We start from the raw sequence: 15,981 nt of genomic DNA, 5'->3' as shown, positions 1-15,981 counted from the left end.
GCCGCACATCCGACGGCCGAGAATCGTTCGGCCTCACTGTACATATTAACAAACGAAAAATAATTTAGAAATAGAACTTTTATATACGTGTTCTTAACAATCTAAAATCAAAGACTAAAAGTTAAACTTCGATAAAAAAAATCTCAAAATCAACTTTAAATTTAAGATTGAAAATTTAAATTTTGGCTGATAAGCATAAGCGAAAAGATGAGGCTGGTTGGAGACGTAGCCTTGCGAATGCGTCCAGAAAACTGCAGGGAAACGTCGGTGGGTTTGGGCACTGGTAACACGTAACGACTCACAGTTACAGGATAACTCCAACTCTACGACTAATAAATTTAAGGGGGCTGCTATATAACGGAATCCCGTTTTCAAACGGGATGATCCTGAGTAGGTATCAGGTGTGATACCTATCAGGTATCAGACGATTCTACACACGTTTCAGGTGATACTTGCAAGTATCATGTGATACTTATCAGGTATCATGCGATTTCTACCACGTATCGTGTGATACTCGTGAGGTATCATGTGAAACCTGTCAGGTATCAGACGATTTCAACCACGTATCGCGTGATACTCATGAGGTATCAGGCGATACCTGCCATGTATCAGACGATTTCTACCACGTATCACGTGATACTTGCGAGGTATCATGTGATACCTGTCAGGTATCAGACGATTTCTACCACGTATCGCGTGATACTTGCGAGGTATCGGATGATACCTACCAGGTATCAGGTGATTCCTACTAGATATAGCTGGGCATCCCGTTGGGGAGGAGCACCCCGACACGCACAGTCGGCCCACTGCAGCCGTCCCTTGTAGACAAGGACGGTGACGGCGGCGGCAGGGGACAAGCACGGCGGCAGTGGTGGGGAACGGGCGCGGCGACGGCGGGGGACAGCGACGGTGGCGGTGGGGGATGGGCGCGGCGTCAGCGGCGGCATCGACGGGGGACGGGCGCAGCGGCAGGGGGGGGACAACGATGGCGGCGGTAGGGGATGGGCGTGGCGGCGGCAGTAGCGGCGGCGGCGGAGGCGACGGGGGACGGGCACGGCAGTGGCGGGGGACGGTCGCGGCAGCGGCGGGGGACGGCGACGGCGGCGAGTGAGCAGACCTGGTGCGTGTATGGATAAGAATCACGTTGTGGAGAAGGAGCTATCCCGTTGAGGGACGGTATCTCGTCCCCTAATATTCCCGTAAAATTAATTGGGAGTAGGTAACAACACATGACAGCCATATAGCATTTTAGAAGTAAGTATATGTACATATACGGTAGAAAATATCACACAGCTAGACTCATTTCATCAACAGGCTGGTTTATGTTTTTCACGTGTAAAACAACACAATATATTTCACTGTCTGTTGGTTAGAGAATCAAAACAGTGATACTAAAAAAACACAAAAAATTTTTAATGGAACACAACACATCCGTCATGGTTATGGATACCACATACCTAATAGTAGTTGACCAAGCTTGGCAGGACCCACCACATACCATGCTTTATACGGAATCATACCTCGTATATAGAAAGAGTTCCGGATAAGGAAGAACGAATAGAGTTATATATGAAACTATAAGTACTATTCGAATTGTATCCATATTGGTCTCTCTAGTACTATTTGAACAAGGGAATATCTATAGGTATAAAAACAAGACCTTCTAGGGGGAGAGGAGAACAGATCAACATGTTAGCTCCACTTTGAGCAAGTTTAATAGTATAGCTAAATGTTAGCTCCAAATCATCTATAGCTCATCTAATAGCACATTTATACAATAGTTACCTATAAAAATATACTTACACCATTAATATATGGTCCCACCTCTCATATATACATAGTGTCTGGTTACAAATCTATACCACGTTTTCTTCTCTCTCTTTTCTTTTCTTCTTGATATGTAGTTATAGTTGGCTTATAGCCTGCTATTGTACATGCTCTTCGGAGCAAGTGAGTTTTAGATGTAGCGGCAATGGTGGTTAGGACTTCCACGTTTTCTCCAAGAGCCGTGGTATTTCTGCTTTCATGTAGTGTCAATGTTGTTATATAAGTTCAACATGCAAGTTCCTTTTTTTTTACGATAAATATGCAGAGTTTTTAAGCAGCTCTTGAATACCATTGATCATGTGCCATTATTTAGGACAATCTATGAAGTACACAGAGATGGTAAGATGGCATGCATTTTTAGCACGCTTTAATACTGTTGATTTACTATGGTATGTGTTGAATATGGAATAATTTTCTACTACCTACACTCTACTGGTGTAATAGGTAGTAATGCTAATTCTCATGCAAAATAATTGTACAATGAAATTACACCCCTTTTGTTAGTTAGTACATGAAAAGGAACTGCACAGGCCGCCTTGTAACAGCTTATCCCTACACATGATCCAAAACTAGTAAATTGAAGAGTAAACAGCAAACATGTGAGATAATAGTTATTACATCCGTCCTAAAATATAGCAACTTTTAGCTATGATTCATAGCTTAAAAATGCTTATATTTTGAGACGGAGGAAGTATATTTTATGACGAAGCAAGTAGAAAAAAAATTGACCGCAAGTATTGGTCGTGAATGATATTATATCTGTCATAAAAGTGGAAAAAATAAGAACCACATATTTTCATAAATTTATATTATCAAATCATTTATTTTTTTTTCAAATTTGTAAGGTAAATTTTGGCGGCATACAACAGGATGTGAGTTTCAAAAAGAAAAAGAAAAACAGGATGTGTCAAAGCCTTTGCTTTCCAATGGACCAATGTCCAATGAGGTAACACATGTACAGTTCCAACTTCCAAGGATAAGCTTATAAAAGCTAGTACTACTGTATATTGCAGAATCGCCCTATCGGCCAAACTTGATCTATGATCATCTAGCAATTCTAAGATTAATTACCCATGAACTTCTGCCTTGATGTCATCAGCCATACTATATATCGATCAGAGTTGCAGGTCAAAGATTTTCTTTCCATCTCGTGCTGCTTGCATATTTCAGCTTTCAACCTCGTCCAAAGAAGTATTTTTCTCTTTTTTTTAGAGGAAAAAATTCCATTATATTACTGATGACTGATGAGGCCAAATCGCTAGCAACCAGGTCCTCCGAACTAGGAGGTAGACAATCCCAGGATAGACTAGAAAGAGGACTATTACATCCCAAAACACCAATTTCATGGCCCAGTTTGTTACGATCATGTGGGTAGTGAGTGACACACACCGAGAGAAGCAAAATGGAGATCGATGAACATTTTGATTTCGTTGAGGAGACCTCCCATTGGCGTAAGCGTCTAGTTGGATCCTCTTAGAGCTTGGACTAGCATCATAGAATCCGAGTCCTGCTCAACATGGATAATTCCCTCTAACGTATTTTCTCATTGCCAGCAGTACGAGCAATCAACCCAACTCTCCAACCATTTCAGCAACCAAAGACCAGAAGATTTCGCCCTCCAAATCAACGGCCAGCAGCTCCTGTCCGACCTCCTTGAAGCATCTCCACCGCCCGATCCGCTCAATCTCCTCCACCTCCGCCTTTCCATCAAACCTCGACGAGAAATCCTGATCATCCAACCATGCCTTGGCAATCTCCAGCAGCAACTTCGCTCTATCTGGACCGTCCAATCTTTCTCCCTGCCAAGGTGGCAACCCGTCGTAGAAGAAATCTATTAGAAGCTTCTGGAAGCAGCGGGTGGACCCAGGAGAGTTTGCTTCTAGAAGGTCGACCAGGTCCTGCACAAACGCTTCTTCGGTGTCATCTTCCATGGAGTCGGAATCCGCCACGTGGCAGACAACATCCTCCTTGGCCAAGGTGGCGTCATCCACATCGGATGCGTCAAGCTCAGCTAGCTGCTCGAATTGTCGAATTTTCTGCAGTAGCTGCTGACCTACTCCTGTACAGCAAAGTTTTTAGCCGTCAACTAATGGCAGTCGATGCAAATGGTGAATCAATTATATATGAGATGCTTAAACAGGCCAAGCTTTTGCTTATCTTCCCATTAGTGACATAAACTAGCTAGTACTCTATCATGGAAAAAAATATTTTCGCTTTTATTTTCGAAAGTATACTTATCTAAGCACGTAACCATGAAAGATTATAATTTAGATTTTTTTATATGAATATTTTAGCTTTTTAATATTACGGTCAAGATTATTCTTCTACTTCTTTAAATATGAATTCAATCTAACTTTTGAATTAAAAATTAATACTTTTGCGTCGAAGCTAAAGCAGAAATTTTAGCACCGAATGGATGGTACACCTCACATCCACTGACCACACAGATTATTGTTTAATTGTTAACGCCATTATTCGGTCCTATCCTTTTCCGTTTACGCTTTTGCAAATTGCACTAGAATACGACATGCTCTGTACTTTGTGCTTCTGGTGGTACTACAGTATATATACTGGTACTCCGAAGCCTCTGAGAGTCAACTTGCCCAAGATATTACTTATTTAATGCGCTAATTGTACAATTTTCTCACGCAATCATGTATTTCTCTGCGCATTATACGCACCGTTCGGCTATCAACGTCGCGTTTTCCTACTTCATTTCGTAGGCCACTAATACACTACCACCCCAAAGGTTAGTAGCTCATGCGCAAGGCCCAATGCGTAGATAAGGAAGTTTGATAGCAATGTGTCACCAACATTTTATCACCCTGTGGCTAATACGCCAACGAATCGTGTGCAGCTTTGCGCCTGACGCCTGACAAGGTGCATGGCTTAGATCGCTCGATCAAAAGCAGTAGTATTACTATTGCACAATACAGAGAGACACTCGTACGGGGTGAAGCAAGTATATGCGTATTTTTCTTTTTCTTTTTTTTTAAAAAAAAGAAGTAGAGATTGCTTCGCAAATTGCATGGTGTATGGGTCAACGGAAATCACTTCAGATTGAAGACAAATGGAATGCCGCAGTAAAAAAGGCTTACTTCGAATGTTGGATAGACTTTGCTGGAACGTTGGCGACGCGATCGAGTCGTCTACGTCGTCGTACTCGCTGTTGCCGTTGCCGTCTTCGACCTCACCGTCGTCGTCTTCTTCATCCTGGCTGAGGAAGTCCATGACAGAAACTGGGCTCCGCCGCTGCCCCTGTTCGAGCTCTTCGTCCAAGTGGCACGTCGCCTCGCAATCCATTTTACTCGCAACCTGTTTCTATCAATCACAAAAATGGAGTTTGCGATCAATCAAGAAGTAGCTAAAAGCCTAAAACCGAGTAAGATCAAGAGCACAAAAAGAAAAGGCGCAATCCTTTATGAAGCAATCGATTGCCAAGAGAGCAGAGAGCGCACCTGAGTTTCATGGCTCTGACGGCCGGCGACGCCACCTGCGTGGCGACCCTCCCAGCTCCTCCTCCTAGGCGACATTGCCGGCGACGAGCCATCATCCCTTCCGCTAACGGCAGCCGCAGAGCAGCTATCCACCCTACTGTTCACCTCATCCCCCTCCCCTCTCCGCTTCCTCCAGAACCCGCGCCCCAGCCTCCTCGAGAAGCTCTTGGACAGCGCGGCCTCTCCTCCCTCCCGCGCTGACGACGACGGCCGGATCAACAGAGCGGCCCTCACCGCGGCCGACACCCTCTCGATCACGGCGCCGTTCCTCCGCCTGCCGCTCCCTCCTCCTCCTCCCCGGAGCTCCGCGGCGAGCTGCCGCCGCGGGTAGCACCCGAAGCCGTCGCGGGAGAGCTCCGCGCTGGACTCCAGCTCCAGCCACTCCTTGAGCATCAGCAGCGGCCTTGCCCTCCCCTCCAGCTCCATGGACGCAGCTGCGGTCTTGCACTCTCTTGTGCGCCGGGGAAGCAGAGGAGGAGACGCGAGCCGCGCGTGCACAGCTAGTGTAAGGGATTGGCTTGGGGTGGTACGTGCGTTTTTAGTCTGGAAGCTGCAACTCTGAGTCGAGTCAGAGGCGCAGAGGGTGAGAGGGATGTCTGGACATTGCAGGCCGCGGTTAATTAAGCATGGGAAAGGGCGAGGATTTGGGAGGGTTTGCAGATCAAACAGCGCCCACATCGGATGCTTTGTAGTAATCGTTTTCACGTCCTATTTCAATTTGTCGTGTTTGACTGGGTTTAAAAGCTCACGTATGCAATGGATGACAATGACCGTCCAAATTAAGCAGGCTAGTATACCTGAATGCATCTGACTGTCGGTCATGGTATAATACTGCCATTTCTTATTGTCGGTAGTAGTCTAAGTTTGTTTTGAACATTCTCAAATTTTAGAAACCAAATTTGAGTACTGGAGCATATAAATGCATAACAAGAGAAAACATGTAGTAATAGCTTGCGTGAAACGATGGGAACAAAAGGCAACTGGCCAAGGCCTACTTCTTTTTTTCCCAAATGCAATTTTCGAAGTTTTGTATGGAGAGATTAAGGGTTTGTTCATTAAAAAAACTTACCGTAATACCAAATTTTAGTGAGGTAATGTAAAAGTTGGGTGGTATATGGTTTAATATATTTCCAATATTAATAGAAATTTCGTGAGTGGAAAGTTTCACTAAATTTTTACTCACAAAATTTTGGTACGATTGTTTTGGTAATAGTATGTTTAGCTTGTTACGTTGCCAAATGTCGGTGATATCAAATTTAAGAAGGGTTGAAAATAACAAGAGTAAGCCCTTAAAAAGATAGGTTGGTTGAACAAGAAATGATTGTAATTGGCTGAGACGAGAAAATAGGTAACGAAATTAAATGGATGATGAGTAGGAAAAGAAGTTATTTTTCTTGACAAATTTTAAATACTAATTTGGATAGTGAGGAGGGGAGGGAGTAGCAAACAAAGGACCTGCTATACTAATATGAGATGTCCAAGAAAACATAAGAAGTTTTACATGGCATAACTATAAAAAAACATAAGAAAATAAATGGAAGATTATTGTAATTCGTTGAGATGAGAAAGCATGTGGAGAAATTAAATTATTGTTATTATCATTAATTGAAAAGTGGGAGGATATCCATATATTTTAGGACAAAATTAAATGGTTAAAGTGCTATATTTTAGAACAAATAGTAGAAATTACCATGTTGATAAAAAAATAGATAGTTAAAAAATATAACTGTATAAAAAACATAAGTAAAAAAGTTGTATATGTTTTTCCCATCATGCTTTTTGAAGTCCATTGTACACTGTCGTGTATTTGGGGACAAAACACAAAATGCAAGTAAAGAACATAAAATAGTATTTACATATCAAATTCAATTATACTTTAGAATCTATTTTATATGAAATGCAATTACATCTATGAAACACATGAGCTAAGAACTGTATGTCAAATTCAATTATTCTTAAATCTAATTTTGTGCAAAATTGCGCGAAAAATCCAATAGTTAGTTTATGTCGTACAACGAATCATCAGTTTGCTCGGAGTAATCATCCCCTTGGAAGCCGGATTTGAATTCGCGGTGGCAAAGCTCAACCATCTCCTTATCGGACGCAAAGGCGCCGTGCGCGCGAGTGGAGCTGCATGCCGGGGGCAGAGCCGATTCATGTGCCGGCCAAATAGTTTTAGCGCGCGTCGCGGCGATCGGGGGGCACCGCCTTGTTCAAAACCGGTGGACTCGCCCTGCGCCGTGGCCGGCCACGCTTGGGCGCGCCGCGCGCGGGGTGGTCGCGTCGCGTCGCGTGCGAGTGAAGCCGCGCGCGGCCGCGCGGGCATGGAGATCCGCGATCTCGCCAAGGAGGGGACCGAAGCGAAACGTACGAAGCGGTGGTGCGTGCGTGCGCGGAGTCCTCCAGCCTGCAGGCCGGGGTTTGCGGGCGTGCGGATGCATCACCGCGCACGCTGTGGGGGTGTAGGGTGTTGGCCACACGCACACGGCGACGAGGCGCCGTTTTGGCTCGGTTCGGTGCGCTGCTGGATCGCGAGAATTACATAATTGGGCAGGCGGCCGTAGTGCTTTATTGGATTCCCGGGGGCAATCAGGGTTTAGGCGTTTAGTATGGGTTGCTTGCTGTGGTTAGCGTGCTTGGGCTTTTGTACAGCTTGTATCATTATTCTACGTACCGAATACGGGACGGCGACAAGGTCCGTTGCAAAGATTTGGTAGCAGGTGGTGTACAATAGCATGTTACATTATCTTGCGAATTTGCGATCGATTGGTTGCCCTTTCGAACGTATTTGTTGATAACAGAATACAGGCGGCGTAGCCTTAGTTTTCAATTGTTTGTTTGTTGGCTTACAACCCACAGTTAAAGTTCAAATATTTAAACTTAAATTTTAAGTTGAATTATGAGATTTTTTTATCGTAATTTATATTCTAGTCATGCATTAACTTATATACTATTAATGATATTTTTTTCTTCGACTTATGAATATTAGCCCACCAATCTTTTATCTTTATATTTAATGAATATCGGCACTTAGGCGCGCCCATTTTATTGAATGGAGCATAAGAAAAAAAAACTATATGAGAGCAATTTATGGGGAAAAGAAAAAGGAAACTAAGGTATGATCTATGCAAGATGTTTCGTTCTTGCCAGTGCCTATGTTTTGGTCTCCTCTTTTATTTTCTTTTATTTTCACCGTAAGAGATAGAGTCGTAAGTTATGTGTGTTCGAACGTTAATTTCTCTCCTTTCATATCTCCCAGACCTCCCATGTTGATATTAGCCCACATCGATCGTGTCCTTATTTTCAGTCAAGAAAAAAAATGACAGGGGTCTAATTTTGGCAAAATATCCAAGGGGCTGAGAATGGCATGTTCTGTTATTATTCTATTTTTTTCATCGAAAAGGAGGAGCAACTGGCCAAATCTACATGGTTGGATTCGTTCATTAGCAATTCAGTGGTGCTAGTCAGTTAAGTAAATGTTGAATATATAAACATATATTGATTTAATTTAGTCTAAATAAAACATAGCATTGCACATATCTATACCTAATTAAAAATAAGGCTTCCGGTATTATTTTAGTCTATCCGTCTTTTTTTATTGTCACCGTTTTTCATTTTTTTTCCATTCCACTTTTTTTACGTCACGGTTTTTTCGCACGCGGTAAGAATTCAGTTTTTTTATCCACCTGTTTTTTCGTCACCAGGCTGAACCCTAGCGCCACCGCCACGTTTATGCACGCTGGCGAGCGGGACGAAATAGACTATTAGCGACGACGCAGTACATAGAAAGAGGCAAACCCTAAATTGATTTCGTGTGTATTGCGAGAAGGAGGCTGCTCGATTTATATAGAGATATTAGTACATGTGATCAGGATGCCTGCACGATCTTCATGTCGCGTAACCGAACCGGATAAGTCATGCATAACTTATCCGGACTCCACGCCGCTCCACGCACGATCTCCACACTGCGTAACCGAACCAGATAAGTCGCACGGAACTTATCCAGACTCCACGCACAGATTATTCGGTGTGTTTCCAAAAACAAAGCCGAATTTTGCAACAAAATAAAACTGCAAAAAGAAGCCACATCTGCGCAAGGGTGGGGAACCAATTTTGGCAGAATATTCACGCGCATGTCGCATACGCGTCGCTTGGCCTGGCGGAACGAGCGAGCACATGCGTGTTTCTCTTGTTTTCTCCACCACACATATCTCAAGTGGTTAAGAAAGTATCATTTCTTATAGGGGTCTCCCTCTCTTAAGAGATTTTATGATTTTAAAAAATTAAACTTCAAATAGGTTAAGATCCATCTATCCAACAGTAAAAATACTCTAGAACGGGTGGTGAATGGACAGATCACGCATGGGCAAATGCATGTAGCCATTTACTTTTGGGTAATTTGAAACCATGCCATTATAATTTTGTAAAGTTTAAGATATACCATCGGTATCTCAATGACATGTAGGACCCACATGAGTCAATGACATGTGGGTCAGGATGCCATATCTTAAATTTTGCAAAATTATAATGGCATGGTTTCAATTTTCCCTCCATCATTATTTTCTCAAGTTTAAAGTGACATGGAGAGTCGACACGCTGAAGTCCTTTTCTGCTGTGGTTGCTCTGCATCTGATCTCTGAGATTTGGGGTCTGTTCACTTTGATATTATTTTCAACCTTACCAAATTTTGGTAAAGTTGCCAAAAAAAATGACTACATTTAGTTTGCTGTCAAAATTTGGTAACTATATAAGAAATCCTGCTAAAATTTTAGCAAGCTGCCAAAATTTTGGCAACTATACTAAAATTTTGGTAATGCCAAAATTTGATAAGGTTTTTTTTGGCATAAAAGTAAACAGGCCCTTGGACTGGGATGCCGTCCAGAAACTTCCCCAACAGTTCAAGAGCTCGTCACTATGATAGCTTGATTTTGATTGTGATCAATCAAATTCAAATCAGGAAGAGTATATTGTAGTACGAGCGTAGAGTGGCGGAGGATGGAAAAAAAATAAGGTGTGGCAGCAACAACACAGTACAAACAATGTCATACTACTAATCAAAACTGTATAGATTTGCAATGCGCTGATCTAGGGTATTGTGCACATTAGTTGAATGCTACTCCTACATTGTAATTCCATCATTTAGTTGCTGAAATATAGAGTATCTACGTGACAATAAATAGACACGGGCCAGGATGTCTAATAAGAGCACCCGCAATAGTAAAGTAAGGTGCTCTCTATAAAACATATACAACTCAGCAATAGACTAGATTAATAGTAAACCACCTCAATAGTATGTCTACAGGGGTATCTATAGCTCTCTAATACATTGCCTCGTTTTTCTCTATAGACTATCTCCAGGTTAGTAGATAGCTTTGCTCTCTCTCTTCATTTAATATCTTCGAAGTAGAAAAATATACTGACATAGATCTCTTGTAGAGAGTCTATAGATAACCATTGTGGGTGTCCTAAAAGATACTATTTAATAGTAGGTGCATCGGTAAAAACACAGTGATTAGTATATTCATTAGTGATTAGACGTTAATTGTACATATGCTCACTGACAAAATCTAACCATACCGGAAGCTCCGCCGCTTAGTAGAATTCTGAAATTGTCCAGTAAAAGGTACCAGTCCTGGGTCCAATAACGATAAGTCGATACAATACGACGATGCCTAGTGCTCCCGAAATCATAATTAGATGCAACCTGGTAGCTTTGCTTTTTAAAATTCAACAATTAGCTCAAAACAAATTCCAGGACCATCGGACAAACAACAAAATCCACCATAGGTCCATAGTCGTACTAGTAAAGATTCTGGAGCAGTGACATCACAACCAAATGCTGGGATAGCGATCTTTTCCTCTCCCCTTCCTGCTTCCGCGTTTATCTGGAAATGAGACCATTTGTAGCCTGTACCGTGACAATTCCAGATGGAATTAGCTGATCGACCATATATCCACTTCATTAGCTCCCTCGAGGGTCATAACCACGTACAAGGTCAAATATGCAGCAAACTTAGCTGCTTATTAGACAAGCCTGGGAGGTGAGGCTTGTTACTACAGAAACTAAAGGGATCATCCGCAGCAAGTGCTATTTCTGGCGCCAATAAAATTTTTGGCCCCCATTGCCAGTGTCGCACGAGCATGGAGCCCCCCCTACCAACCTAAAGGACACTCCTCTGCTCCTTCTGATCGCATTCCATTTTCGTCAGAATAGCAGGGAAACGGCACACCATAAGTACGGTTCGTACTTGATTATATACCATAATAAGCTGTACATTGAGTCCTCCTGCTCATCAGGGCTGGTTCGGTTCAGGTGCACGGGCGATCATCAGTAGCTCCATAGATTGACCTCGCAGTCGTAGTCCTCCTCGGCCCACGTCGATTGCCCTGCCAATGGCGGCGGCTCGATGAGCATTCCCTGTGCCATGTCGAGGTACCCCTGCATTTCGAATTCCAGTCCGTCCATCGGGTAGCAAGGGAAGTCGGCAAAGAGCTCCGCGCTCGCCGCGGTTGCCTGCGCAGCGACAGCGGCCGCCGCCTCGGCAGCCGCATTGTGCTGCCCGGGCGCCGGGCGGAACAGCTCGGCGGCCTCGACCGCGGCGCGGCGTATCTCCTCGTGCCCGGCCCCCAGCGGCGGCACGCGGAGCCTGCGCGGCGAGTCGGCGAAGTTGAGGCAGGCGGCGCGGCCGCGCAGCGCCATCGCCGCGACGTCGTGCGCGCGCGCCGCCATCTCGGCGGTCTCGAAGGTGCCGAGCCAGATCCTCTGCTTGCCGTGCGGCTCGCGCACCTCGCAGACCCACCTCCCGGGGTTCCTGCTGCGCACGCCCTTGTACACCGGGTGCCTCGTCTCCTTGAACTTGGTCCTCCCCGCCCGCCGCTTGGGCGGCGCCGACGACACCGTCATGTACGAGTCCTCGTCCCCGTCGCCGCCCACCGGCGACGGCGTCCCCGACGAGGAGTACCCACTGCCGTAGTACGCCCACTCCATCGATGGATCAGTTCACTCGACAAGGATTTGAAATTATCCGATTTGGTCTTGATTTGGGAGGAAAGGAAAACGGACCGGGGCGGCGGCTTTATATAGTTATGCACTTGACGGGTGGGGGATGCTGCGAGCGCGAGAGCGTGCGCGTCCACTGCTGCTACGCGGGGTGGCACAGTAGGTGCCAGCCAGATTGAAGGGCGATGGGCGGGAGCCGGGTCCGCGCGCGGGAGGGGGGGTTTGGGCTCTCGCTCTGCGGTTGGTTGGGTGAGTGGGTTCGGTTGGCTGTCGGACCAGCTGGAGGTTGCTCGGACGCGATGGGGACGCGCGCGACGCGCAGGCATGGGGCGCTCTTTCCCTCTCCTGCGGGGAGCGGACTCTGCACGGTGGGCTTGGGCTCGTGCTTCTCTGATGCGGAGTTTACTGGGGGTTGTTACTCTGGTTTTGGCCGTTTGGGGCTTTGTGGTGACGGGGACGTAAGCTGAAAGAAGCCGGATCGAGAGGGATCGTGATTCATTGCTCGGTTGATGCGGACGCGTGTGAGTTGGAGAGCGCGTGATTCGTTGTCGGAGCCGTGGTTTATGGATGGATGGGGTTGCACTTGTGGGGTTGATGACGATGCTGATGCCTTCCATCGTTCCCTTTAATGCACAGGGAAACATACATACGAGCTTCATGTGCACACTCCGTACACACCAATTAGTAAATGTCACAAAAAATCTATAAAAATTAGACATTTACTCGTAATAGTATTACATATATATGAAAAGTCTCGTATTCAAATTTATTGTATTTTAACCGTAAAAAAAATCAGACAGTTTTAAGGGTAAAAATTTGTCAAAAAATTGTCTTTTTTATTACAGCTAAAATATATTGAAGATAAGATTTCACACGTATGTGTAATACTATTAAAAATATGTCTCTAATTTTTTCTAAAATTTTCTGTGATATTTGCTAGCTGGTATATACGGGAAACTTATGTGTATAGAATATATTCCCAATGCACATATGCTCATCTGAACGTGGTAAGCTTATGTTTATTTTCACGCACAAGTTCATCCTAATACAACACAGGAAACCCCATGTAGGCGTAAATGACTTGCACATAAAGAAAGACAACTCTCACAGTTTGGCGAACTAGCATATACTACTAATCGGTAGAATTAAAGTTTAAATGCACATATCATATAATAATATTTTTTTTGCTAATATGAAATTTTAACAATTATTAAAGACAAATAAAAATGCACCGTGACGTTTAGCACGCGCATACTACTAGTACTACTAATCGTTAGAATTCTGATGCATGTTTCATCACTCCACAGTTTCAAAGGACGCTTTGATACAGAAAAGGTACAAAGAGCAGCATGCACTAATCGAATTCTGATGCAATGTTTCATCGCTCCACTGTTTCAAGGACGCTTGATACAGAGAGGGTACAAAGAGCGTCATGCGCTTTGTTGCTCGAGCCGTATAACAACGGGCCCCACTTTAGTACTCCTACTATGGTGGACTTGGTCAGCTGGTCTGATGCGCCACCTGCCAATCGACGGATACCGACTGGGATACGGCTGCATTATCTAGCAGCCAGTCCTTTTTGCCGCTAAGGGGAATAGACCGTTGGTTTGGCAGTTAGTACTTCGCATCTCGCAAGCTGGTTTCTCGCGGTATTCTGGATGGGCTCTTGCCGTATTCTGGACGGGCTCGCGGTATTCTGGTCTGGATGGGTTGCGCGCATGCGCGCTGCGTCGCTGCCAATGGATGGGACCCGTCCGTATAAAACGCAGCGTTTGCCACCATTGTTGCTGGCATATCTTCGATTTGGACTTTTTAAGTCCAAGAGGATTTTCTCCACGAGAACTGAAGGCTGACCAGCTGAAAAACAGAGAATACTCCTACTTGGCTACTACACTCCTATAGGTCAAAACTACCCGTGCTTGAAATTCTAGAAGCCCTTTGTAGAATTCTAAGCTTCTACTAACTTCTAGTAGATGATTGACATAGAAATGTTTCCAGTACTAGATGATTGACATAGAAATGTCAAGCTCTCACTTTCTAACAGTGTCCTGACTCTGCAGCTGCTTCAATGCTGTCATTTAGCTATAACAACAAATGTTACTGGTACTCTTATAGCATTTAGTACCACTTATATGCATGTCAGTACGCTACATCAGGATGTTCTTCTTGATGGGTCATATTTTTTTACCGGTTTTTTATACATGAAAAGGAAACTTTGCATGGACAATCTTTTTTGGTTGGAACATTTTTTTTATACATGAAAAGGAAACTTCTTAAGGGATTGGAAGGGGAGGAAGAAGAACAGCCATGATTCTATAGTAGTCTGAGGATCAACAAAATTATACTCATATCCTCTACGTTTTGCAGTTCATAGAAGTTCCTAAGTACTCTATTCGTATGAGGAAGCATCAATACGTAGGATCTGGAGAATGTGTTATCCCCTCCGATTTTTAATATATGGCACCTTTACCTTTTTATATATATATTTGACTATTTATCTTATTAAAAACAACATGATTGTCATTTATTTTGTTGTGCAATTAGATAGATAAGAGATGGGGAATTTTCGAACTGTGTTGAACCTTATCTTCTTGCCAACAACTCATAAATGGAGCCAGTAACGCCATTGAATCTGCATGGCAAATGATATTTCTCGTTCATCACTAATACTAATTTCACAAATATTTTCACTAATCAACAATGGGTATGAAACTGGTGGAGCTAGGGCGGCCGCCTTACCAGGCCGGAATCTAGTTTCGCCGCTGACTCATCTCCCACGGCTAGGCCTAGACCCTTGCCTCCTGCCCTTCTCCAAAAAAAAAAGTTATCTCATGCACATGAGTATATTATATTAAGAGGTATTTTTAAAAGTTTGTAAAGAAAAAAATATAAGGTCAATTTTTTAATGGAAAACTCATTGAACGAAGAGGGAGAAAAATATTATCCAACAAAAAACAAGTGAGCTATATCAACATATTGATATTTGGATGTTGGGTTATGTATAACCATATAAAGTGTGAGGCTCTAGCTAACTTTGTCCTATAAATATATGTGGAGATCTGATAGAATAATAATAACTAAGGGATTTTACTCTATGCACTCCAGAAAAAGAAAACAAAAGCTCCCATACACGAACTCGTGGATTGTATACGTGACAAAGCTTGTATATGGTGTGAGGCACTAGGTCGACCCATTGTATGGTGGGCCACATCAGAGGTTACATGGTAATCTCAGTGTGTAAATACTTTTCATGTACCTTTAGTCTCAGGTTTGTTGGGGTCATGAATCCGCTAGTGATTGTACACAGCATAACAAAGGTATGCACAATTATGTCTACAAGGAACTAATACAAATACTACATCTACATGCTTTTTTTCTTTAAAACAATAGTTGACATAGAATTCATTGTACAAATAGTACTAGAATGTCATAGGGCTCATCCTTAGTATTTTGTAAGATCTAGTGCATGTCATCGGATGGAATCTACTGACAGTGCGTGGACCAAGAGACAACATCAAAAGAAACTTGGTTGGAATATATTACATAAAGCAGTTCAATTATTATAGGAGTTTTTTTTTTCTTTCCGATAAGGACATACACGAACACATGCACAACACTGCTACACATACAACACTATATTGAAGCACCCACAAATAC

At 43.6% G+C, this 15,981-nt stretch overlaps 2 protein-coding genes across 3 annotated transcripts; both read right to left on the bottom strand.

Annotated features, from left to right (window-relative positions):
- Nucleotides 1-2,730: 2,730 nt before the first annotated feature.
- Nucleotides 2,731-5,993, bottom strand: LOC107276184 (uncharacterized). Of its 2 annotated transcripts, none has more exons than XM_015778962.3 (3): nucleotides 5,286-5,993; nucleotides 4,926-5,148; nucleotides 2,731-3,886 (listed from the first exon to the last, which is right to left on the bottom strand). In XM_015778962.3, exons 1-3 carry the CDS (start codon nucleotides 5,748-5,750, stop codon nucleotides 3,393-3,395), a joined length of 1,182 nt encoding a protein of 393 aa, XP_015634448.1. In that variant the 5' UTR covers nucleotides 5,751-5,993; the 3' UTR covers nucleotides 2,731-3,392. The 2 variants fall into 2 exon arrangements, with proteins under 2 accessions (XP_015634448.1, XP_015634449.1); XM_015778963.3 differs by having other exon boundaries at nucleotides 4,926-5,142.
- A 5,266-nt stretch (nucleotides 5,994-11,259) lies between these two features.
- LOC4336721 (dehydration-responsive element-binding protein 1E-like) lies at nucleotides 11,260-12,960 on the bottom strand. The gene has a single exon (NM_001419817.1). It carries the CDS (start codon nucleotides 12,310-12,312, stop codon nucleotides 11,653-11,655), a length of 660 nt encoding a protein of 219 aa, NP_001406746.1. The 5' UTR covers nucleotides 12,313-12,960; the 3' UTR covers nucleotides 11,260-11,652.
- Nucleotides 12,961-15,981: the final 3,021 nt, after the last annotated feature.

This window comes from Oryza sativa, chromosome 4, assembly GCF_034140825.1.
Source record: "Oryza sativa Japonica Group chromosome 4, ASM3414082v1".
Taxonomy (NCBI): domain Eukaryota; kingdom Viridiplantae; phylum Streptophyta; class Magnoliopsida; order Poales; family Poaceae; genus Oryza; species Oryza sativa.
Note: the sequence above shows the minus strand (reverse complement) of the source record. Positions and strands in the feature narration are given on the sequence as shown.

Coding starts and splice junctions, on each gene's coding strand:
- LOC4336721 (NM_001419817.1), bottom strand. CDS start 12,312: ATGGAGTGGGCGTACTACGGCAGTGGGTACTCCTCGTCGGGGACGCCG.
- LOC107276184 (XM_015778962.3), bottom strand. CDS start 5,750: ATGGAGCTGGAGGGGAGGGCAAGGCCGCTGCTGATGCTCAAGGAGTGG. Junction 5,149..5,285: donor GTCAGAGCCATGAAACTCAG/GTGCGCTCTCTG, acceptor TGTGATTGATAG/AAACAGGTTGCGAGTAAAAT. Junction 3,887..4,925: donor AAGTCTATCCAACATTCGAA/GTAAGCCTTTTT, acceptor TTTGCTGTACAG/GAGTAGGTCAGCAGCTACTG.